Here is a 24,620-nt window from a genome sequence, read left to right as displayed (position 1 = left end):
ATTTTTTCTGGGGTTAATCGAGAATTGCTCCTATACAGAAGAAAGGTGACCTCCTCCTGGTCTTATTAACTAAACGTTTGCAGCCTGCTGTGCATCATGTTAGGCAGCAAGTTTAATGACAGTGTGATTAAAAAGGGCATGCCCTAACCAAAAGACCACATCTTACATCTAGGACATGATGAAAACTCCAACCCCAAATCGTAATGATTAAATGACTAGAAATTATTCATAATGGAAATACTTCTATTTTTTTTAAGAATGAATTTTTGCAAAATTAGTGGCCACAAAATTTGCTAACAAATCATTGCCTGTTATAGAGGCATGCAGGAATCCTGTGTTCTGCATCTGCACAGGTATATCAGAATTAGAAGACGTAGAACAAGGTAAGTGTTTTGTGTTTCAAAATACTGACCTAATCAACTGTTTCCTAACTCAATTACTATGTCATGTAGATATATCAAAATAATGTTATTGCAATATTTTCCCTGCCAAAGTAATGAACATCATCCATTAACACTCGGGCATGTCAATGTTAAGCAATCAAAATGGAAGAATTTTAAATTCTACCAAGAAAGCAAAATACTTTGTAATCAGACAGGGAGAACTCTGGGAAACAGTGACGTGAAGGTCCCCATGGCCCCTGTCCCTGATGACCCAGTTATTATTTGATTTATGTGGTCTTGCAGCTGCCCTTGCTTCGACCCCAGGAAAGGCTGTGTGGGAAGTTCGTGTCTCAGAGCCGCAGCATTGCTCTGCAGAGCGTCTGGAGCCAGTGTATGCACAGAAACTGATAAATAGGGAAAAGGCCCAGTTTGCTCCAGCTGGACTCAGAGCTAGGATCACTGCTACAGCCACACGGACTTGCTCTGGAACTACTGTAAGTATTTAATTTACTTCTCGTGATGCTCTGGGATTATAAGCTATTGCTATAGCCATGAATCAATTTGCCAGGTGAAAATATTTCAGGCATTGTGGATTTTTGATTTTCTTTTTAAACTACTGACTAAACTAGTTTAGAAAACATGCACTTTTAAATTAAGTATCCTAGTTGTCAAGAACTTGTTCCAACAGCATGTTCCAACATTTCATTTAACATACAGAATGAAATAACTTTTAAATTCAGTTATTTGTTTCCCTTCTCCAAAGTACTAGGAAAGCCATAGGTTTCAAACAATCTCTCACCTCTTACTTTACAATATACATGTATATAAAATACACCTTTGCAACAGGTATTCATGAAGTAATAATTCAAAAAAACCCAACAGTTCAAGAAAATTGGAACATAGTCAATTAGTGAAATAAACCATATCTATTACAGAAAATATTCAGAAGGTTATTTTATGACAAGAAAGGAACATATTTAATCAGAAGAAAAATGGATTTTCTTCAGACAGAAGCTTTGGGGAGCTTCGTAGCACTTTAAATCTGGGAGAAACAGCTGAAATTTTAACAATGTATATTAGCTGCATATGGGATCGATCAATCAAGTGATCCTAGATCTTTCCCTGCAAAATAACTCTTTAATTACAGATGTAATTAGTGAATTGCTTGAGTGAAGTTGAATCTATCACCTGGCATTGCACATGGTAGCCACTGATTGTGCTCAATTTTTTTTTTTCAGTTTTAGGTTTAAATTTCACAAATTAAAAAATAAAAAAAAAAACTAGAAAATTAAGCTATGCTTTCCAGAAGCAAAAAAGTACTGTGATTACAACAGAGATTGAAATGTACTGCCTAGTTACACTACGTGTTCATTAACATGCCACACAGCATGTTAAATAAATATTGTAGACCTTCAGCTTGAGTTCCTAAAATTCCCTGCAAACAAGAAATTTCCCTATGACTCAACTGTCAAAATATTTATGATAGCAGTTAAAGTACTGTCAATACATACCTCTTAAAGAGCTCCTCAGAGCCTCTTATAAAAGCAGTATGTTTTGCATCCTAATAAATTTGATAATAGAGATTGATAATGTTACTTTATAATGGTATTTTATAGAAAAAAGTATAAAAATCATCTTTTTTTTTTCCCCCATAAGTAGTAATAAACAGTAATTGTTTTGAAATTCTGTTCTACTTTAATCAATTTACTTTTTTTTTTCTTTAATGGCTTCCATAAAGAAGCCTAACTGAAAAGTCTTTCAGTTAGGACTACTAACAATCTTGATGAATTTCTGTATTAGATGGATAACTAACCCTTTGAATCAATATACGTTACAGCTTATATTGAACACTATCAGTTGAGAAGACTGATCAGTGTCAGAACTAAACCTGTGAAAATGCAACATTTTCAAAAATACTTCAGCAACTTATACTCTAGGTTACATCTTCAGAAGAAGGAAAAAATCTCTCAGCTTGTAAAGGCTTTTCAAGTAATAACAATTAAAAAGTAATCCTCAAACGATCTGGATTTCACAAATGAAAATATAGCAATTCAGAAGTAATTGTGAAGAAGGAAAAGCAGGGCACAGCACGTCTTTATGCAGATGAAATTTACTTTCAAGTTGGTATGTCTGGTAAAGGACTCAAAACTGTATTACTACTTGTGATTCTATGAAACAAGTTATTAAAAATGCAGCTTCTTTTGTTTTCAGTTATTCCCACTTTTTCACAGAATTTTAAGCTAAAGACCTTTATGCATCATATCTGGGGATGTGTTTTTTTTTTCTTTCTCTTTTTAAAGCACACATACATGAAAAGTATAGCTATATTTTGAGTAAATATAAAAGAGAAAAGCATAAAATATTTTGGTTTGGGAATGGCATGACTGTAATTGACCAGAACACCCAAGGCTCTTCCCCTAATCTGATTTCAATTTTGTTCAAGTTTTATGTTTTGAAAATTACAGCTGGGCATGTATACTACATTCTGTCAAGCATTCCACAACTTCACAGTGCATAGCTCATCTGTGTGGGCATGGAGAATTTACTTGCTTGCATGGCAAAGGGTTACTGAACGCATATGTGGGCTGAAAAAGTGTCCCTGAGGTCATGGTTCATTTCTAGTGAGGTGTTAGGGATTAGGGATGGCTACTGAACTTTTGAGAGATTAGTATATAAAAATCACAACAGTTAAGCAATGTCTGAAGTTTGGAGGAGGCTTCCTTACTGCTGACTGACTCAAATATAAAGGAGAGAATAATTCAGTAAGGCAGAAATTGTAACATGTGATTTTGACAGCCAATCCTACAAATCACCAAAGCTTTCCTGTCCTATCTTGCTTTCTATACCTTTTGTTTTAAAAGGCTCCACGGAATTTTATATCAGAACAACAAGCTTGTTAACACTAAATTCTCAAATGTCAGAAAATGAAACAGTTAACATTTATACACATAGGTACTATGATCATTACATCTCATTTCAAGATGGCATAGCATTCCTCAAATAACCACTGGATTTAATATTAATACTGCTATAACATTCTCTTAGTTTAAGTTTCAATTTACAAAATTTCATTCTAAGCTGGGAATTCTGTGGTTGCAGCTGCTATTATTAGTCATAAAAATCAGTAAGAAGGGCTAACTCCTCAAATCCATTATCAGACAATCACCTAAATTGAGGAAACCTTGCCTTATGAAAGTTTGATTGCAAGATTTGGGGTACTTAATTAACTGAACAACTTGTATTTGGTAGTGTGTCCTTCATACTCCCGATGTTACATTTGTGTTAGACTGGATCAGTGTAATTTTACTGTAGCTTCTATTCTTTTATTACTTTTATTTAAAGGAACCACTGGAATCCAGAAACACATCTCTCCACACATTTCTGAGGAAAAATGCAGACTTTGCCCAGGCCAAATTGATCTAACTGATAAGGACCTCATGATTCAGTGAGTCATTTCTCTTTCAAACAAATATTTACTAGCAGAGATAACAAAAAAAAAAAAAAAAAAAAAGCATTCCATCCTCACTGTATCTTTTCACCTTCTGCTGGCAACACAAAGGGAAAGTGTTTAGTTCCAAAGATATGTCCAGTTTTGGGGAAAGGGACATATGTCTTTAAGGATACAACTTCAGTTCAGACTCCCTGAAATGATACATTCATTTTCTCAGCTGTATCTAGGTATAGGTACTGCATAAAATCTAATATGTGAGTCTTTCAAGGAAGATCTTTAAACACAGTTTGCTGTAAATTCTGCAAGGGGCAGATGTAGAGAGCCCTGCTGCTAATGTAAGGATTTGATTTGCCTACTCACTTCCAAATACTTACTTGCCTTTTTCATCTTTATTGTCCTTCCCATCTGCTCACGGAAAGCCTATGAATAGTTCACAGGCAAAGTGCCTTGAAAAGTCTTCAGTGGGCAGCAGATACAATATACTTTTAACCAGTGATGCTTGAACACATTCCCCACATACAGAGGGAAAAGGGGGCAAGGAAAATAATTCCTATTTAATACCTTAACGCCTACTCCAGTATCACTTGATTGCTAAAGTAATACCAGAGATTGCCTCTACTCTTATATAAGCTCAAATACAGCTTATGCTAGTGTCCATATAGACCCTCCCTCCCCCCTCCCCCCCCCCAAAAAAAGATTTTTTTAAAACACATTTTTAGGACCTTTCTATAAAGGGAAGTTACTGAAAAATAAGACAGTTTTGAATTCAAAGCAAAATAGCTATTCTGCACCAACTGCCACTGTGACCTCCTAGTACACTTTGTTATGGTGAATGTCAAAGCATCCAGCCAGGAGCTCAGGCTTCTGCAATGATGAAGGGACAGAGAAAAGCAATGGATTGATTTTTTTTGACCTTCATGGGAGGCTTCGAGCTCATGAAGGAACATGGGCTCTTAAATTTGGAATCTAAGTTAGGCAGTGCCTAATTGGGGCAAAACTATGTTTCAGTGCAGATGAGTGTTCACCTGGGAAAGAAGAGCTATTCTATGATGGCCTTTCCAAGCTATTTTCCTGTATTTACTTCAAATTTAGATATAAAGTGAATGAAACAAATTCACTATAAACCTACTCTTGTGCAGAAACAGAACATCAACCACATTCACTTCAGTGCAAATGGTCTTACTCATTCTGCAAGCAATTTTTTTTCTGCCTAGGGAAGGTCCTTTAATCCCTTCCTGAACTAGAAAATCTACCAATGGTTAGCCTCATCCCCCCACGTGGTTTCACGTAAAGTTGGAAGCAAAAGTTCTAAATATACCTTACCTTGGAGATTTATGAACGGATTCTATACCAAATCCCTACTATTAAGACAGTAAGCAACCTCACTGCAAATATTATGTGACTTTACACATACCTCTAATTTTCTTATGATCTGCAAATGGTTTCATATTCTGGAGTTTCCTGGTTTTAGTTCTGTAGCTAAGCCTACCCAGCAATTCTTTGTCATGTGATGTTTCTCATATGTTTGCATTTTTCCAGGTCTCTTTCTTAAAAGTGTAGCACATAGAAAAGTGAATGAAACAGTGAAACTGGAAGCAGAACATGGCAAATACATTTGTCACTGTGCCTGATGGGTATTGTCTTGCTGAGCCCATACAGTATTATGGTGAGTAAAGCCAAATTTTAACATCATGAGAAAGCAGTGCAGTGAAAGGAATGTCTGTGGGAATTCACATCAATTTCTTCATTTTAATTGTATCTTTACAAGCTAAGAAGCTACACATTTGACTACCAAGCCCATACAGAAAGTGTATTTCAATATATGACCTATGCTCATACAGATTTTTGCACATGGTGTGATAATGCTGACTGATCATTTCATATAAACATTATTGGTGCTGTCTTCTTTTGACTGGCATGAAGAAGATACATGTCTGATTACAGTATTCCAAACGCATTATAAGTAGATAATGGCTATGTATCTTATATAATTATAATTGCAATAACTAATTTGATTCTGGGTAAATAAAGGCAGAACTCAAAGTCCATTAAAAACAAAAGGACCTCCAAACTGCTTAAAAAACTAGCAAACAAACACACACCTTGTAACTTGTTTTTACAGAGATTTGAACAATGCAGAGACAAGAATGAAACACGATTCCTGTTGCACGAGCTGTTCAGTACAGCTGTGTACATTTAAGGGAGGGTGGATTAAATTAAAACACTACAACCAGAAAGGCAGGAAAAAGCTTTCCCCATAATTCTGTAAATACATTTTGCGTAAAACAATCAAAACTATAAACGACTATATATGGAAAAATATTAAATAAAACAGGCCTTTACTTTTTACTCTTCTGAATTTTAACTTGAGACTCCTGCCACAGTAAAGTAAATTTTACCACTCTGTAATTTCTGGAACATCTTTCTCAGACTCTTATTTTAACACATTTTCAAAATTATGCCTGAAATATATATCAACAACAAACATTTCACTCATTAACAAATTCACTTCCCTATGGGAAAATATTCTTCTGTAATGCAGATAGGTAAATAAAAACAACTTTAACTGTAAATCTAAAGGTAACTATACACTCGGTTGAGAACTGATATTCAATTATTTACTAACAAGAACCCAGTGGCACCCGCATGACATTGCCCGAACAGTTATCAAACCATTTTTACTACATCTAAGATTTAAGTGAAATTTTAGATTTCACTTAAGAAATTTAAGAAATTTACAGACTTAAATCTTACATTTAACTTAAATCTTAGATGTAGTTACAGGTAGCACCTCTTAAAAGAATATGTCAGACTGCCCTTAGGAAAATGTGTTCCTCTAATATTTGTGCTTAAATGTTTAATCTATGAAACATTTTAAAACTTTACAGTTGGTGATGTCAAGATATTCCCTAGACTTTTATTTCATTTTCATTTTTTTTTCTTTATCTAGATGTTTTACCAGAGCACATCAATTATCAGCTGCAAGACACTGATTTTCAGACTGCACCTTACTGCCAATACTCAACAGTTCAAATTCCTTCTCCAGTATTACAGTCACAACCGTCACAATCCCAATACAGTACATATACCCTGGACTCCCAATACAACGATGGGCAGTATATAATCAGTAACTGTGAATTAAGTAAGCCCCCTTTCATGGCTTCCCACCTTGATGATAGTGGATATCAAGGACTTAAAAGGCCCAGATTAAACCACTCTTCTTTGAGATTGAAGGGACAGGAAGAACTTTGCGTTGTCTGCGGTGATAAAGCCTCCGGGTATCACTACAATGCACTTACTTGTGAAGGTTGTAAAGGTAAGAGGCAAATAGATTTAACAGTATCTTACCCCGCAGTGTTCAGTGTAATGTTTCACGTCTGTCTTTTAAACAAAGAAATTTCATTAATTTTTAAGGTGACATTTCTATGGAGGATTATAATTTATCTAAGGAACCCTTTATCTAACATGTTTACTTAAGGTTCACATTGTTATAACATTTTTTTAAAGAAACATTTTCACAGTATGTATTTAATAAAATCATTTCGTACAACTAATTTTTCAATGAAGTATTCACTGGTATAGTGCCTGTTTAAGCAGCTGCTGATTTTCTCATGACCATTTATTAGAGATCTTTATTTATAATTCACTAATTATTGTTCTTAATAGTCATTAGTAAGCTATTAATTCAGTGTTATTAATGCTATATGGGAGCTGTCCTGATCAGGTAAGGAAAACTGTGATCAATACTAGTCAGAAAGAACAAGTCATGTTACATGTTAAATGAAGGTAATGCTTTCATGATAAAGAAAATAATTAAACTTTATTTAAATTATGAGATAAAACTCCTTAGTTTCCTTCATAAGCTGATTCTTTTCTGTAGGCTTCTTTCGACGCAGCATAACCAAAAATGCAGTGTATCGATGTAAGAACGGTGGTCATTGTGAAATGGACATGTACATGCGAAGGAAGTGTCAGGAATGTCGCTTAAAGAAGTGTAAAGCTGTGGGAATGCTAGCAGAATGTAAGTGCTCCCTCCATGCTGACTGTTTTAATACTCACCACCAATAAAATCTTTTCCAAAGTCAATCCCTTATTCTCAGTAGAGCTAAGTGATAGGACACAAGGCAATGGCCTCAGGTTGCACCAGGGGAGGTTTGGATTTAAGTCAGGAAGCATTTCTTCATGGAAAGGATGGTTTGGCACTGGAACAGGCTGTCCAGAGAGGTGGTAGGTTTACCATCCCTGGAGGTATTTAAGAGATGTGTGGGTGTGGTGCTTAGGGGCATGGTTTAGTGGTGGACTTATAATGTTAGGCAGATTGTTGGACTTGATGATCTTAAAGGTTTTTTCCAACCTCAGTGATTCAATGATTCTAAGTGGTATTGGTCTAAGCTTTATTTCGCCGTAGGAAAACTTAACATTGGAGTCTGGCACCTGTAGCATCATCATCTGCCGAAACCACCAGTACTTGGAAGTATCTCCTGAAGTTAAGAGCGCTGCTCGTAAAAGACATTACAAAATAAAAAGAATCTAAATATCCTGCACCTCCTATCTACCACCTACCTCCTGCACCTATCCTGCACACAGGACAGTCATAAGCATATCAGATGCACTTTTGTATTTGGAAAGAAAAACAAAACATTTAAAAAAATGCACAAAATTTTTGTGAAGAATTCTCATGCTCATGTCACAGAGCCATAAGCAAGATAACATAAGATGGCAAACGCTCAGGCCTTTGGTGGATATTGAACAGTAACTCACCGAATCACCAGTACATTGTCGTGTTCTTTAGGAAGCATAGTTCCTTATAGGTGACAGCTCCTGAGATGCAAGACTTGTGTTATCCATAATAACAGTAATGATTTCAAATTGTAATCTGTTTGAAAATATATGCACTGATACATAACTCCATGCCTCACAGGTTTGCTGACTGAAGTACAGTGTAAGTCAAAGCGACTCAGGAAGAATTTCAAACAAAAGAGCAGTTTTCTTTGCAACATAAAACTGGAAGATGAGAAACTGAATAGTAAGCATGTATCATCTACAACAAGATCTGGAAAAGTGGGATATATTTCCATTTAAAATATATTTTTTTTATCATTTATGTTTGCCTTAACTCATTGTCATTTGATTTTTTTTTTTTTTAAACAGATTCCAGAGAAGATGGAACTTACTCCAGGGGAACATCAACTTCTTGACCACATTGTAGCAGCACACCAAAAATATATGATTCCCCTTGAGGAAGCAAAAAAGTTTGTACGTATACAGAACGATCACCCCACATTACTGAGTTAGTATTTTCCTAAGCAATTTATCTTGGTTATATCAAATGTATAAATGCTCTTTCATGCAGCTGCAAGAAACTGCAAGTCCTGAGGAAAGTTTTCTCCGTCTCTCTGAGACGGCAGTTGTCCATGTACAAGTGCTAGTGGATTTCACAAAAAGACTCCCAGGTAAGTTTCTTCCTTTGGGAAATGTTACAGTCACCTGACCTTTTTTTTTTTTTTTTTTTTTTTTTTTTTTTTTTTTTTTTTAGTGCATTAGAAGCCATACTGGTGGCATGAATCTGAGAAAAATATAGGCTTTAAGAAAACTCTCATTTAACTGACTGTTTGATCTTCCAACACTAACAGTCAGGATTACCATTTATTCATTATGAGGAAAAGTTAGAAGCATTTTCTTCAAAAGCTTATGATTAGATTTCTTTTCCCTTCCTGACATGGGACCCATTTTTCTGATAGCACTTTGACTTCAAAATGCTATCCTGAGTGAGTTACTGTTTTAACACACTGTCTGAAATCCAATTCAGTTTGCAATTTATTGGAATCAAAGATAAAATAGATGTTCCTTCAAAGGCAAAGTCAGAACACAAGGGACAAACCAGGTGCTCCTATTCATATTTTCCTATAATACAAGAACAAGAGAACATGCAATTAAATTCACTGCATTTCAATGTAAAGTTGACAAAATAACATTTGACAGGGGGATGATAATTTATTACCCTTTAAGTTGCAAAACTCATTGACAAAAGTCAATCAACATGTAAAGCAAGTATTTGACATAATTTATTTAGTATCAGTGATAGCACTACTATAGAACAGGTCTGAAAGAATACATGACTTGTTTGTTTTCTTATGTTACATTCCCCCTTTGATCAAGATTAAGAAAAGAACCAATGAAGTTCCTTTGTTCTTGAATTATATGTGCAGATAACTAATTCATCAAAAGATGAACATAATTTTTAAAAGATCAACTATCAACAGACAGGGGGAATATCCACAGTCACTAAGCAATGTAATTGCATTAGGGCATATGACATAGATCAGATGTTACAAAGAGATTTTTTATAAAGTTGTGCTTATTCCCCAAATTGTTACTTGTACCTTCCAGTGATTCTTCTATACACTGTACACTGACAACAGCATTTTTTTTCTAACGTGCAAACTAGCAAGATTGCAAGAGCACTAGCTAGTGTTTCATTCAAATGTCTTTTAACTGTGGCTCCTCCTTTTCAGTAAATGCATTTATTAAAAAATAATTTCTGTCAGCCTATCTTTTGGGCTTAACGGCAGACACAGCACTGATTCTTAACAAGTCTCTCTCTTTGCAGGATTTGAAAGTTTAGCTAGTGAAGATCAGATTGCACTGCTAAAAGGGTCAACAGTTGAGGCAATGTTTTTGCGTTCAGCCCAGATATATAACCAAAGAATCAGTGAGTGCCAATCATCAACAAGTGAAAGTAAGTTGGACTAATAAGCTTTCTGCAAACACCAAAAGGCGTTTGGCCATTTTGAAATAACTTCCATTCATTTTAATTCAGTGAATCTCTAGTAATTCCCTATTAAAGCACAGCAGTACTTAGAATAGCATCAGTAATGCATACATACCTTCTGGAGGCATTTTTTTCACAGAGCATACAAAAAAAAATAATTAATTGGATCTCTGCTTCCCTCCCATTAGTTGCAAACGAAAACAAACATTTTGAGTGTTTCAACAAATGATGGGGTGGATGGATAACATGAGCTTTATTAATGACATATTATTTATTGTGTCAAGTTTGACATGAGATTTTGACCAACAGGAATGTAACAAGCAAACTCAGTGCTGGATGCAAAAAAGACCAATCCTTTATTCCTGCATAGGTCTGATAAAAATATTGCACGTTTTAGGTGCCTATCCACAAAGCAGATGTGGATGAACATTTACTCATATTAAGCTTGGCTGTGAATTGTCATCTCTCTTGTTCCAGGTCATATAAGGCTTCCTGATCACGCGACATGTTGTCATGTTCAAAACCTTGATAAAAACATTTATTCCATTGAAATATCACACAACGAAGAGAGTCCAACTTCCACTACTACCACAGGTACTGGAGGCCTGACTTAAAATACTTGGAAATCCGTTGCATTGCAGGCTGCGTTCTTAGTCACTGCCACAGCGCCAGCGTGCCCATGGCCCCCGCTGCCCTGCCTGGAGCTTGCGAGGAGCCCGCTCGGGCCCGACATCTCCGCGGGGGAAGAGCTGGCGCTCCTGCTTACTTAGATCCTCGGTAGGATCCTCCTGCTTACTTAGATCAGAAGCTCCACGGTAGAACTGCCATACAACTTTCTTATTACTACTTTAGTAATTAGAATCGTCGCTGCTAAGTCTGCTAGCTATTCCACATAATGGAACAGCCTTAAACTCTAAAAGGTTAGGACGAATATTCATAATAGCAGTGCCCATCTCTAATGCAACAGTATTCTGATTATTTTATTTCATTTTCAAGGTATAACCGAGGAGTTTATTACCGCACTGTTTTACTTCTACAGAAGCATGGGGGAGCTGAAAGTTACTGAGACCGAATACGCCCTGCTTGTAGCAACAACGGTGTTTTTTTCAGGTAAGCGGTGAGGCCACCGGCCCTCGCCCCCCTCCCAGCCGCGCCCGGCTCCAACAGCCACCGCCCGCCCCCACCCGCCTCCGCGCGCTCCCGCCCGGTAACCGCCCTGCCCCGCGGTGTTCCGCAGACCGCCCCCTCCTGAGGAACAAGCGGCACGTCGAGGAGCTGCAGGAGCCGCTCCTGGGCATCCTCTACAAGTACTCCAAGATCCATCACCCTGAGGACCCCCAGCACTTCGCCCGCCTCATCGGGCGTCTCACGGAGCTGCGCACCCTCAACCACACCCACGCGGAGGTGCTGGTGACGTGGAGGACAAAGGACCCCCGGCTGACCTCCCTGCTCTGCGAGGTCTGGGACCTGCAGTAGCACGCGCCGACCCCGCGCGACGCAGCGCTGCAAACGCCTCGCGCTTGCCTCAGCGTCGTTCCCGCCCCGCGCAGCCCGGCGCGCGCTGCTCCCGCCGCCTCCCGTCCCGCTTTGAGCGCGCGCCTTCGCCTCCCGCCTTTGTGTCCTCCCTCGGCGGCCGGCTGAGGGAGACCGGCTGGGGCGGCGGGGCGTCCGCCGTGAGGCGTCGGCTCTGAGACCTGCCCTCGCCTCCGAGGCCATGGAAAAAGGAAAGCCGTTTAAATTGTTCGTGCCGCCGCGCCTGAGCGGCGGTCAGGTGTCTGCAGTCAAACCCCAGACCAGCTCTCGGGCCGCGGGGCTGTGTCAGGTAAAGGGCGCTGCCGGGCGCCGTGCTGCTCTCCAGGCTGCGGCGGACGGGTTGGGGCTCGGCCCCGACGCGGGGTCCGTGGGCGGTGAGGCAGGAGGAGCGGTGCTCCCGGGGGGCTCCCAGGCAAAGCGCTAAGCCTTCGACGCACAAGCGTACGTATGCCTGAAAGTGTCTGCGCCGAGATCACTTTACTGGAAACTAGGGTGTTAACGTTTTCAAATTAATTTCGAAGACTTTTACTTTTTTTCCTGTCAAAAACGGAAAGAACCGTCTTCTCCAGCATCTGCTATGTGTTTTAACTCCACACCACCGATGACAAATAAATGTACATGTTTGATGTGGTAAATTCTGAACTGTAAGTGGCAAATACACCACTCATACCTTTACTTGCTTTGAATTATTGGTCCCACCAGATCCAAGTGTGCAGTGAAAATGAACTGTTGCTGTGCACTGTTATGTGAATTCTACAAGATACCTTTTCATGTTGAGGCTTCTTATTAAATACATTTAGATTCAGATATGATGCTGACAGGAAATGAGTTACAGTATTTACAAGATGAATTTCTGTGACTTTCAAAACACCTTGTGAAGTCAAATGTTCATGCTAAAACTTAATCTGATGTGTTTTAGAAGTACTATTGGCAATAAAGCAAAAATAAATATGAAAAAAATAATTTGCTTTAATGAGTCCTTTACTGTACAGCTGGGAACAAGCATGCAATAGCTAATAAATTCATAGCTGTAATCAGAAGCATCCACTTCTTTAGCCTCAGTATAGTCTATAACGTAGCTACAGACCAACAGCTTGAAAAGCCACTGTGAACTAAGAAGCAAGAAGAGTTCCAAAGTCATTACTAATACTTGGGGCTTTCAAAATAGTAGGTAGTTGATTTATTAATGGGAAATCCCATTTTCACATCAGCTGTGTTTGTTTTATAGTTCCTCTTTACAAATCTTCCCATAAGAAATTATTCTTAAATTTATGCAGGGTTTTAACAAATGCCCAGATGATGATTTTAATTCACCTTTTGTAATGACGAATACACTGAACCATGGTGAAATCACTGATTCAGGTAAGACTAGGTTAAGCATCTATCTTACAAAATTTTTAAAAAGTTTTTAATATCTTGAACATTTTTCCTTAGTAGTTATGTAATTTCATAGCTGTAACACTGCTACAGTTGTACTTTTTTTTTTTTGAAATTGACCAGAATTTCTTAATATTTCAGATGCAATTTCACAGCAAGTAAAACTTTGCTCTGAGATAGATGAAGAGGTCAGCTAAGTATAAAATTCGCATTTAAGTATAAACTTTGCATGACTAATTTCTTAGGGTCTCTTAATTTGTTCCTGAAACAGTGTCTAAAGCACTATTGAATACTAGAGGAAGTAGTCAGAGGGTAGTAATCATTTTCTGTGTCTCCAGTTTAAATCTGTGTCAGTTTGAGGAGGTATTTAATATTCAATGAACATACCTATAGATAAATCTTCAGATACTAAGGTGATTTCCATATTAATAGAGCCTGTGAAGTCTGTGAGTTTTAATCAGAGTAAGATTTAGGCACTCATCATTGTAAACATGTTTCTGAATAGCCTGATAGAAGGCACAAGGGTTGAAGTCAGAATATTCTTTGGAGAATCAAAGTAGGTTATTACAATTACCTTGTCTTTATTTATCTATAAAGCAGTGAATTTACTGGAGTGGTTTCCTCGAGCATTTGATTCTTCTCATTACCTCTTTGCCCATGTTCTGCTTTAGTGTAACTCAGTAAAGCTAATTTTTTGCAGTAGCTTCCTGTGCTTCCTAGATATGAAATGCTGGTTTCTGCAAGAAAATGGAACATATTTCTTGCAGCCCTCTTAATGATTTTCATATCCCTGAGGACTGAACTTCTTTTAGCCCTAGCAGATATTAAAGTACAGTCAGAATTTTAAAGAAAAATAATCATGATGCCACCAAAACAAGGATAGTGTTAGATGACATGAAACCTATCTGTAGAACTGAGTTGTAGCCTATTGTTTTACCTGCCTAAACCACTGATCAAGCATGGCTTGTATAGTGCTTTAAAGATATTCTAAGAGTACAATGTCGGTTGTATTTTTTTCTTGCTTTGTGTATGAGTTAGCTAAAAACAAACATCACAGGTCAAGATCTCTGAAGCTTGTTTTACTTAACCCAGCAGTGTCTATTGTTACAAGAGAGGGGATGTTCTGTGAAGAGCCTAACAGAAGGAATCTTGACTCTACTGATAATTCTAGCAAAACTTTATTGACTTCTGGTGAAGTGCAGTTAAATATATATCTATCAATTTAGCAGTGTCACTGTATTTGAGGGCATTAGGATATTTTTCACTTGTGTTTATGTCCCTTTCGCGTTCCCTAATGTCTGTTAACACATACATAATGTATGTTAATACATACAAGTACATGGATACATGAACTTTGTTTCCCACATACAGAAGTTTGTGTTACCATCTGTGAGGAAAAAAAGAAAAAAATACTTTTGCTGTGATATTTCTAAGAGAAAAATGTGTATCTAAGATGTTATTAATTAAATAGCATTTAAGATTTAAATTGTGGAACATGTTTTAATAGAATATAGAAACAATGAATGAATTGTATTCAAAACTCTACAAAGAGGCTGAGAAGATCAAGCGATGGAAAGTAACTGTAGAATCAGAACTAAAGCAAAAGGAAAGAAAATTGCAAGAAAATAGAAAGATTATTGAAGCACAGCGTAAAGCCATTCAAGAATTGCAGGCCAGTATTGTACAAAATATGTTGAATATGTAAATTAAAGAGAAAACTCTTCCTGGTTTAGTAGGAAAGTATTATTCATACAATTAAATACTAAAGATTGTTACAGAGGTTGAAGAAATCATTTTGACCAATTCATGGGATGACTTTAAAGAAGCTATTTGAATAGTTATTAATGACATATGGTTCTACATTTTCAAAAGGAGAAAGTATATTTTCTGTTTTAAAAAGTTGTTTACCATATTTTAACAATGCACATGCTATTACTGTATTATTTACATGCACATCATACTGTGGGGATGCAGAAACCTCCTCAAGATAGAACAAGCTTTCATCCTCCTGGTATGCGTAAACTATGCCCACGCATATTTCTATACTCAGCACATACAGGAAATGGTGCAGTCTTGCTTCATCCACATTTTTATCTTGCTGGTAGTGATGGAGAGCTTTGTGACTGAAAAACATATTTTAAACAATTTATTGGTCCTTTTTTTTGTTGTTTGTTTGCATCAACCTGTGTAACCTAAGTCATCTTTGATTGTTTAACTTTTGCCTAGAGAAAATGGTTACTGTGAGAAAGCATGCATATCCATAGTGTGCAAATGTATATATGGATAACATGTCTTTAAGTGCTTAAGTTCATGGTAAATTATTTTTTATTATATTTTCATGCACACTAATAAAAGTTGTGTTGGCATGTAACATCAGATAAAGCAGATTTCTGTCTTTGGATGCACAGAAATACATTTTCATGTGTGTTTTGAATTGAAAGTATAATTGCAGTATATTTTTCAGTAACAATATATTTTGTATTTGTCTCCCATGAAATTAGTTTGAAAATGAAAAACTAAGCTTAAAACTGGAAGATGAGATATGTGAAAATAAAGATCTTTTAAAAGAGTAAGTAATACAGTTAAATATAGATTTGTAAAAATAATGGGGTTTCTTGCTTAGAACTGCTTTGGTATGGAAAGTTATTGAATTGTAAAACTCATGAAAGCGTTCACATTGTTACTACATAAATGTACGAAGTACCATGCATCCTTGTGACAACATATTATGGTATTTTTTTCCTTCTTTTAGAAACAGCACTTCAAGGCATCTATGTAACCTACTCAAGGAAACCTGTACTCACTTCACAGAGAAGTCCACCAAATGTAAATGCTCGTTATATCTTGATTTATGAAAGTAAATTTACTTCTAGCTTTCTCTAAATTCATGAAGGAAAAATCTTTCATTTGGTTCTGAGTTAGTTTTCTAGTTGAGATAAACTATATGTGGCTCAATGCATCACAGTAAAGTTGAGAAGTGAAGCCAGAAGTCTAATACACGTGTACTTTGTAATGCTATATTCTGAGGTTTTCTGAAGTTAATGATTGTTTGCTAAAATGTTACATGCCCGGGACCTACTTAGTTGTCTAAATACTGATCCGGGTATGACAAGTGTTAGGTACTGTAAGCAATATTGATTAGCCACTAGCAAACACTCCAGAGGAGTACACGTCTCCTGAAATCTTGTCACACTTGTCAGTCACATCCATATGCCTTGAATATATTAAGATATATCAGGCAGCACTTCTTGCCTGTTTTTAAGCAGTAGAATCTGCTTTAGCTACCATTCCCATCGCTTTAAAAATAATTCTGGAGTTGGTATTCTTTTTGGAGCAGTTATAGATTCCTGGGGGAAAAAGAAGTCCAAAACCCAGGACACTATGAGTTACTAGCATTCTTCTTACTAAATTGACGAAGCTGACACAAAATTTACGTTCTTGAGGTTTTCAAATACATTCTTGACTTGGGATTTTAATCTATATGACATTCAAAATTGTGAATAGTCTTTAAAATTTGGCTGACTTGATCCCGGGTACTTAAGAAGTATCTGACTTTTTAGCCTTGCTTCTACAAAGTCTTATGTATACGTTTACTGTAATCCCTTGATAGCTGTGTTTCTTATTGTTATCTTCCATAATTGTTTTCTTAAGGAAAAAATAGTATCAATTTGGAAACTGGAATTGTTAAAAGATGGAGATACGGAGTATTGTGACAGTTCTCTAATGTTCTGTGATCATGGACATCTCTGCTGATGGAAGGAAATTCATTGTTAAACTTTATCTTACAGTTTTTCAGATGCTAACATTTTTGATGCAGTAATATTCAACTACGTTAATACTGTCAAAATTAATATAGCTATATAAACTGATTGAGAATTATGTTCTTTGTGGAAAAAAATGAGATTGGGAAGGAAATTTGAAAAGACGAGATTGCTTGGTATTTTGATGGAATATGCATTTTCTTCAAGTTGTATAACTTTTGGTGCACTATACTTCGCAATGATTTTTTTAAATAAGAGCCTGTAATTTCTTTTTAAATTCATTATGCTGCTTAAGCATAATGGCTTGGATAGCTGGCATTATTTTGCAAAAGGAAAAACTTATGGTACATTCTCGCTTTGATAGATGAACACGAAAGAGAAGAAACAAGACAACTACATGTGGAACTTAATAACAACATTGAAGTAAGTGACTTAGTGTGCTAAAAACCTCACATGTGATCCAAGTTATACGCGCATCTTGAGATATCTGAGTTGCATGTATACATTGAGATATTATTCATAGAAAGAACATTCTCTGATAAAGTGATTAGAAGGTTCATGTGGGATGTAGGAAGTCTGATTTTCAGTTGCTTTTCAAGAGTTAATTTTGTACTGCATATAATATATTCATTGGCTAAAATGCAACACCGCTTGGGAGCACAGATCTGCATAGTGTTATCTGACTGCTATAACTGCTGTCTTTGTGCTCTATTTAACTTATCTGGTGATTTCACAGAATGAGATTGGAAGGATCCTCTGGAGAAGTAAGTTCTGGTCCAACTTACCCTGCTAAAAGCAGGATCAACTAAAGCAGATTGCATAGGAGTGTGTTCAGTTAGGTTTTGGGTATGTCCAAAGATGGAGACGTGGAATGGGATCAGGTATATTAGGATTATTTTGGTAGGTGTTTTTGTTTAATGTAAAATGCAATGTACTTATATAAACAAAGAAAATGAGTTTCAGTCTTGAATATGATACAAAACAAAACAAAAAATAATGATGGAAACTGGTAATTTTGTGTAAAATGAGAAGTACAAGATATGAATATACCTTGACTAAATGAGCATTTTTTCCTTTTTAATTTATAAAGCAACTGTGGTCTTGTCAAAGTCATATTTTTATTAAAAATTACTCCAGTGTGGAGTATAAGACCCTAATATATTTATAATAGAGAAATGTGAGGCATCATTTTTTGGGATTGATGAACTTGATATTAAGCAGAGTCAGGGAGTACATGTTTTAACTGTTAAATATTAATTATCAATTGTTGTAGCAACTAAGAAATATACGACGCCTTCTCCATTATGGTAGGGATCTACAAACATGGACCAGTAAAAATATCTCATCCTTGAAATTATTTAAATCTTCAGTAGCATTCTGTTAACTCTGACTTTAGATTTTAACAATTTTTTTATCTACAAATATGAATAAGCTTATAATACTGCTTGTTTATAAACCACAAATATTGTTCTTCATTACTGGAAGCACATAGCTTTATATGAACGTACATTTCAAATTTTATTTTTAGAGAATGATAGTGGCATTTGAAGAGCTTCGTGTGCAAGCAGAGAACACCAGATTGGAAATGTGTTTCAAATGTGAGAATTATGCTTACTGTGTTTATGTTGCAGGCTTAACCATTTTGTACTTCTCAGATTTTATTGCTTGCAGCTTCATCCCAGAAAGATAGGATGTGCAAGAATGGTGAACTGATAACACTGATATTTGTTCTGAGACTATGTCCTGGAATCTCATTACATAGTAATAGAGTAGTAAATGCCTTTTACTTTAAGGGAACAGTTGTTGAAGACAGTCAGCTAAATTCAGTCACTTTGATAAGGCAATCTCTTGTCAATTATTTCTTACCTGAGTCTTATTCCTATAAGTTACGTACTTCCTTGTGGTATGGTCTACTTCTTCACAGCAGGCTTAACACTACCTCAGTTTCTCTTAGTTTGGGATAGGTCTTTTTCAAATTTCCTAGAAAAGCTAAATTCACTGCAACATCTTAGGTTTCCTGACAGACACAGTTTTTTATTTCTGGTTTAAATTTTACCTCCGATGAATTGTTCCATCAGCAGCATAACTATTTTAGCAAAGGTCTGGACCCTGCCTTACTCATGCTGCCTGGACTCTTTATTGTTTTTTGTTTTTTTTTTTCTTTTTTCTTCTAATAAATCAGATTTGAAATCTTATTTTTCTAGTAGTCACTAAACTTTTAGTTTTGTCCGTGAAGTACAGTCTATAGATGACTACATATTTTATGTAGCTGGTTTATTTAAATGATAGTATTCTAATATATAGCTACAGAAATTTTAATTAAATATTTGCTTTATTTATACCACTAATTGCTTGTTTTATTTTTACATGTGCTTTTCTGCTAGTTTCATATAGCAGTCTATCAATTCATATATGCAGTAATGAACTAATTCTATGGAAAGTTGGCAGAAAAGGTGTTTTGTGTGATTAGAAATTTACTTCAAAAATTACCTGAATAATTCCTTTTAAGGAAAAAAATGTATAACTGTACAATTATAAAGCAATCTTAAAATAGAAATTGCATTTAACTTGGAGAATGTTTTAGTTTATTAGCTATTAATACTACTGTTTCTCAAAAGTAAAAGAAGAAGCAGAAAGAGTGGACAAGTTTGAAAAAGAATGCAAACTGGAAGTCAGTATGAAGGAGAAGCAGGTTTGCTTATTATTAAAATCTAATATGTAGAACTTTATTTTTGAAACAAATCTTGTTTCTTTAATATTTGAAGTCTGCTTTAATGAATTGCTGACATATCAAATGAAATAATTGTTTTAAAAGTGCTTGGTTGTTTGTGAAATATTTGTATTTTGGAAGGATGGAAATTGTTATTGCAAATTACCTTTTGGCGGATTGTTCATTCTGTGTTATTTGGAATAAAATTTGAATTAGTCTGCTCTATCATAATAAGGGACACGTCTGTGACAGGATATAAAAGCACCACATGAACACTAAATACTTATTCTGTTTTCTGTACATAAGTTTGTCTGTATAAAAGTGACTTGTGCAGAAGCATAAAATTAACAGAATGGTCATCACTCCATATAGGTAAGAACGATATAATTCATATCTGGTAAGAAGGAAGGTGGAAAGAACACTTAAATGCGTATCGGGCCATGGGCTCGTAGAAGAGGTTAGGAATCTGAGACTGGAGTGGGTTTTTTGTAGTAGTGTTGAGGTATCCGTGATGGAAGACTAAATTGACAAAATTAATTGTGATAGGAGTTTTTAGTCTGTAAGCAGAAGACTGAAAAGCAGGGTGTCTACCTGTATATGTTTCCAGGAAGGTGAAGAGCTGTTGTTTTTTTTCTGAGGAGGTACATGACTTTGTAGAGAGGTAAGGAGTATTTTGGGACATCAGTAATAAATGAAAAATGAAAAAGATAACACCTGAGTCTGCATTTCTGTCAGATTCTGTTAACTTTAGTGATGTTCTTTTATCTTTAGTCTGTTGGTATTCATGTTCTGATTTTGAACTGAAGAGCTTTTTCATCCAGAGTAATATGACTTGATCAATGTTTGTCTAAGACCTGACCACCTTATTTAACTTGAATGACAGCAGTATGTATACTAAACAGACATGATGCACAAATGAAGTTGAAAATCTGTCTTCTTTTTTAGATTCCATTGTGATACTATTTTAATTTTGTTAGATTTCAGTTCTTACCATACAGAGTGGTGAAAAAGATGATGTAATAAAAGACCTTAAGACTCAGCTGCAGGAATCAAAAAATAAAATTGCAGACTTAGAAGAAGCAAAAAGTAAGAGTCCTTTCTACTATATTAAAATGGTGGTACATAGGGACACATGGTTTAGTGGGTGATACTGGTGGTAGGGGGATGGTTGGACCAAATGATCTTGGAGGTCTTTTCCAACTTTAATGATTCTATGATTCTATGAAAATACATTTGTCTATAGAAGTATGGGAAACAGAATGATGATAATTTCATCCTGTTATTAGTCAGCAGTAGAACCTTGGGACCTTGCAGGTCATATTCGTGTTTGGAAATGAGCAAGATGCTGCTGATGTGGGAACTGGACATGTAGCGTACTCTCCTTATGTAAAATACAGGCCCTTATTTCATAATAAAGGTTTTCTTTTTAGGTTTAGGCTACACCCTGTTTTTGTATTGACACGAGAGTTCCATTGCGAGGAACTTTTCTCTTACTTTTCCATAAGCTCTTGGGTGAAAATAGTTATGCTACTGGAAAGGTGTCATATACCCTGTCATTTCTTTTCCATAACAGAAGTATAGACAGATACACCAGGACATAGTACAACCCTGCCCATATTCTGAGGATTGTTCCATTTCAGTTGGTCTTGTATAGTAAACATGGCAAGACAGTAGTGTTTTTCATGGTTACTGAGTTGATCTATTTTCAATCAAGTTAGTAAAGTTTTCCACATCTAATAGTTGCTCAATAGTCTATAAATAGTAGTATTCTCTGTTCAACAAGACATGTTTCCACATCTTAGCCAAATAACACCCCAGAACGTTACAGCTTTCAAATGGAATCTCATATTTGCAAATAGGCAAGGGTTAAAACTATTTTCCAAGAGTTCTGTTTTAAGGGTGAGTCAGGCAATGAAAGCTTTTGAAGATTACAAGGAGAAAATATATTACTTCAATTTTGCAAACTTAGAGTCAGGTACAGCTGAGGAAACTTAAGAGCTTTAGAACTAGCTTTTCAGTATTTTAAAAGCCATTTATATTACAGAATATTTATAGTATGTGATGCAAGTAGCTTTGTTCTGTAGAACTGAGACAGTTTTCAGCCTCTCCTTCCCTGGGGAGTGGAAAGGCAGGCTTTATCATAGAATTATAGAGTGGCTCGGGTTGGAAGGGACCTTGAAGATCATCCAACTCCAACTCCCCTGCCATAGACAGGGATGCATTTAGTAACATTTTTATTCCAGATACATATGAGTGACTGCATTTTGTTAAATTTTATAAATACAAGCAATTTTACATTTTAGGTAGTTACTTAATAAGTTGAATAACCATCTTGGAGGATTTTTTCCTTAACAATTATATGAGTACATTATGTAATTAACTGATTAAATTGTAGGAATATATTTATCCATAAAACACAAATGCAAGCATATTTTAGTAAATGTTGTTTTTCTTAAATGTAAGTTTTTATCTTTTTGCTTAGGACTGGAAGGGGAAATGTTAAAAGAATCCAAGCTCAATCAAGAGTATTTGAGGGCAGAACTGGAAGAAGCCAAAGTTTCATTGCAAAAAACAGAGGTACAGCTTGTTTATAGTTTTCCAATATAAATATATGAGTAATTGCATAAATAACTGCTGATACTTTTTAGATATGGAACAATTGTAGCTGTTTGTTACAACATGTTTAGAAATGACATAATTGTTTTGTAGGCTACTCAAAAGAGCTTAGAAACTGAACTGCAGACTGCAGTGGAAACATTAATTCAGGTCACTCAGGAGAAAGAAGCACAGATGGAAGAATGTAAAGAAACTAAGGCTTTGCATACATCCATGATAGAAGAGTTCGAGACTTCTACTTCCAATTTAAAAAGCTTGCTGCAAGAAGAACAAAATAGGTAATTTAAACAGTTTACAATCAAAGAATAATTTTATGGGTAAAATACTAGATTACTGAGCTGCTGGGAATAAAACCTAAACATCTTGTGTGATCTGGTGTAATAACTTCTTGTTTTGAATTAGTAGTAACTCATTCAGTCGTCATCAATGAGTTTAGCTGTAACCACTTTAGTTTTTATTTTTGTATGTCCTTTGTCCATCTAGACCTTGAAGATGGTTGTAGAATCATAGAATGGTTTGGGCTGGAAGGGTCCTTAAAGATCATCTAATTCCAACCCTCCTCCCATGGGCAGGGGTAGGGCAGGGATACTTTCCACTAGATATCCCTGCTCATGGCTGCGCTGTTTGATTTTGTGTGGATGCAGTTCTTAACTAATAGAGCGGTCATCTCATTTGGAACTTTAAAGTTCTTTAATAACGAAACATTTAGTGCGGAAGATATTCTTCCTTACATGATAACAGTACTATTTAATAGCAATCTTTATTATTCCTGTATTTAAGGCCTTCTGTAGTTTTAAAAAATACGTAAATGTCAAAGAACCTAATAGCAACTAAAATTAACCTTTCTAAAAATGGGAATAGAACTGTGGATGTGTATTTTAAAACATTATCACAACTGAGTTTTTTAATAAACAGTGATTTGGGGTACCTGGCATCAAGGTATCTTCCAAGTAGTTGCAGGCTATGATAAACCCGAGAACAAAGGGAGATGAAATTGAAATTCATATTTTGACACACCAGTCTAAATGCAAAGAATTTAATGTATTTTTTTTAATTATGCTGGTTGATACTGATCTATGAGAAAGTAAATCTTTGCCCTCTTGATTTTCATAAAGAAGTACAGACATATGTATGCATATATTTGTTTACTTTTGTCTGCTGTTCAGAAGCTGTAAAAGTGGAATTTGATACATTTGATATATCATATATATCATATATCACATATCTTTGATATGTCATCTAGCTGTGGAAAAGCAATATACTTAAAATGCTTGTGGTAAGACTTTGTCTTACTGTCCATAGACTTTCAAAAGCAGTGCTGTATACTGAACAACAACAACAAAAATAATTAAAATTTTCTTAGATTGAAGAAATATGAAGAAGAGTCAAAACTGCTTACCTTGGAGCTCACAAATAAGTCTGCTGAGCTGGGTAAGATTTATAGAAAGAAGGAAGATGAGCTACATAGTAATAAGAATGTTTTCTGTTTCTTGAAAATAGACTATCCCTGTGTTGTAGCTGTTGCTTGAAAAAATAAATTTACCATAGCCTATACCTGCCAGGACTGCTTAAATTTATTTTTACTCATCCTACTCCCATTTCTTTGGTAGTCATTGTATCTGGCAATAGTCGAACAGCAATGCTGTACAGACTCAAAAGTAAGACCATACATGCATGGATGCTCCTAGAACTCATTTTGATTTCTCCGCATTATTCCAGTTAAGACTAACAGCAGGCCAGACCAGTTTCAGAGGTAGTGTTAGACTGCTGAACAATAGATTCCAAGAATTACTTCTGTAGCTTGTAGTAGAGACAAACCACCTGCATTAAGCTTTCTTGCAGACCACTGTCCCTACGTTGGATGTGGAACGACACCTACAGTGGTTCGCTATAAATATTGTTTTGATACCCTGTGATTTTTAGATATGCACTCCTTAGTACCCAAACCTTTGGCATTGTTTTCCCACTGTGCAGTGTATGTCTATAGCCCTGATATGATAGATGAGAAATATAGTTT

General features: G+C 35.9%; 2 protein-coding genes across 4 annotated transcripts in view; both read left to right on the top strand.

The window, feature by feature from the left end:
• The first annotated feature begins 715 nt into the window (after positions 1 to 715).
• Positions 716 to 13,079, top strand: LOC118255397 (bile acid receptor-like). 3 transcript variants are annotated; one of them, XM_050715383.1, is made up of 12 exons: positions 716 to 877; positions 3,726 to 3,828; positions 5,374 to 5,500; positions 6,785 to 7,150; positions 7,715 to 7,855; positions 8,756 to 8,895; positions 8,986 to 9,090; positions 9,188 to 9,287; positions 10,445 to 10,573; positions 11,084 to 11,200; positions 11,603 to 11,716; positions 11,844 to 12,091. In XM_050715383.1, the coding sequence occupies exons 3-12, from the start codon at positions 5,437 to 5,439 to the stop codon at positions 12,080 to 12,082; spliced, it is 1,515 nt and encodes a 504-aa protein (XP_050571340.1). In that variant the 5' UTR covers positions 716 to 877; positions 3,726 to 3,828; positions 5,374 to 5,436; the 3' UTR covers positions 12,083 to 12,091. The 3 variants fall into 3 exon arrangements, with proteins under 3 accessions (XP_050571340.1, XP_035417454.1, XP_035417458.1); XM_035561561.2 differs by lacking the exon at positions 3,726 to 3,828 and having other exon boundaries at positions 742 to 877; positions 11,844 to 13,079; XM_035561565.2 differs by lacking the exon at positions 10,445 to 10,573 and having other exon boundaries at positions 759 to 877.
• SYCP1 (synaptonemal complex protein 1) overlaps positions 12,307 to 24,620 on the top strand; it is a 27,769-nt gene continuing 15,455 nt past the window's right edge. Inside the window, exons 1-13 of the mRNA XM_035561560.2 lie at positions 12,307 to 12,428; positions 13,417 to 13,501; positions 13,658 to 13,704; positions 15,024 to 15,188; positions 16,018 to 16,085; positions 16,269 to 16,342; positions 17,642 to 17,700; positions 18,806 to 18,875; positions 19,896 to 19,969; positions 20,965 to 21,073; positions 22,470 to 22,564; positions 22,697 to 22,881; positions 23,967 to 24,034. Of these exons, the coding sequence (XP_035417453.1) occupies positions 12,321 to 12,428; positions 13,417 to 13,501; positions 13,658 to 13,704; positions 15,024 to 15,188; positions 16,018 to 16,085; positions 16,269 to 16,342; positions 17,642 to 17,700; positions 18,806 to 18,875; positions 19,896 to 19,969; positions 20,965 to 21,073; positions 22,470 to 22,564; positions 22,697 to 22,881; positions 23,967 to 24,034 (1,207 nt within the window). The 5' untranslated portion in view covers positions 12,307 to 12,320. The remainder of the gene's footprint in view (positions 12,429 to 13,416; positions 13,502 to 13,657; positions 13,705 to 15,023; positions 15,189 to 16,017; positions 16,086 to 16,268; positions 16,343 to 17,641; positions 17,701 to 18,805; positions 18,876 to 19,895; positions 19,970 to 20,964; positions 21,074 to 22,469; positions 22,565 to 22,696; positions 22,882 to 23,966; positions 24,035 to 24,620) is intronic.

This window comes from Cygnus atratus, chromosome 24 (assembly GCF_013377495.2).
Source record: "Cygnus atratus isolate AKBS03 ecotype Queensland, Australia chromosome 24, CAtr_DNAZoo_HiC_assembly, whole genome shotgun sequence".
Lineage (NCBI taxonomy): Eukaryota > Metazoa > Chordata > Aves > Anseriformes > Anatidae > Cygnus > Cygnus atratus.
This window is presented reverse-complemented; position numbering and strand designations above follow the sequence as displayed.

Excerpts from the sequence above, each read along its gene's own strand:
- LOC118255397 (XM_035561561.2), top strand. The coding sequence starts at position 5,437 with ATGGCAAATACATTTGTCACTGTGCCTGATGGGTATTGTCTTGCTGAG. Across the intron at positions 5,501-6,784 it reads TGAGCCCATACAGTATTATG|ATGTTTTACCAGAGCACATC; the intron begins GTGAGTAAAGCC and ends TTCTTTATCTAG. Across the intron at positions 8,896-8,985 it reads CTACAACAAGATCTGGAAAA|ATTCCAGAGAAGATGGAACT; the intron begins GTGGGATATATT and ends TTTTTTAAACAG.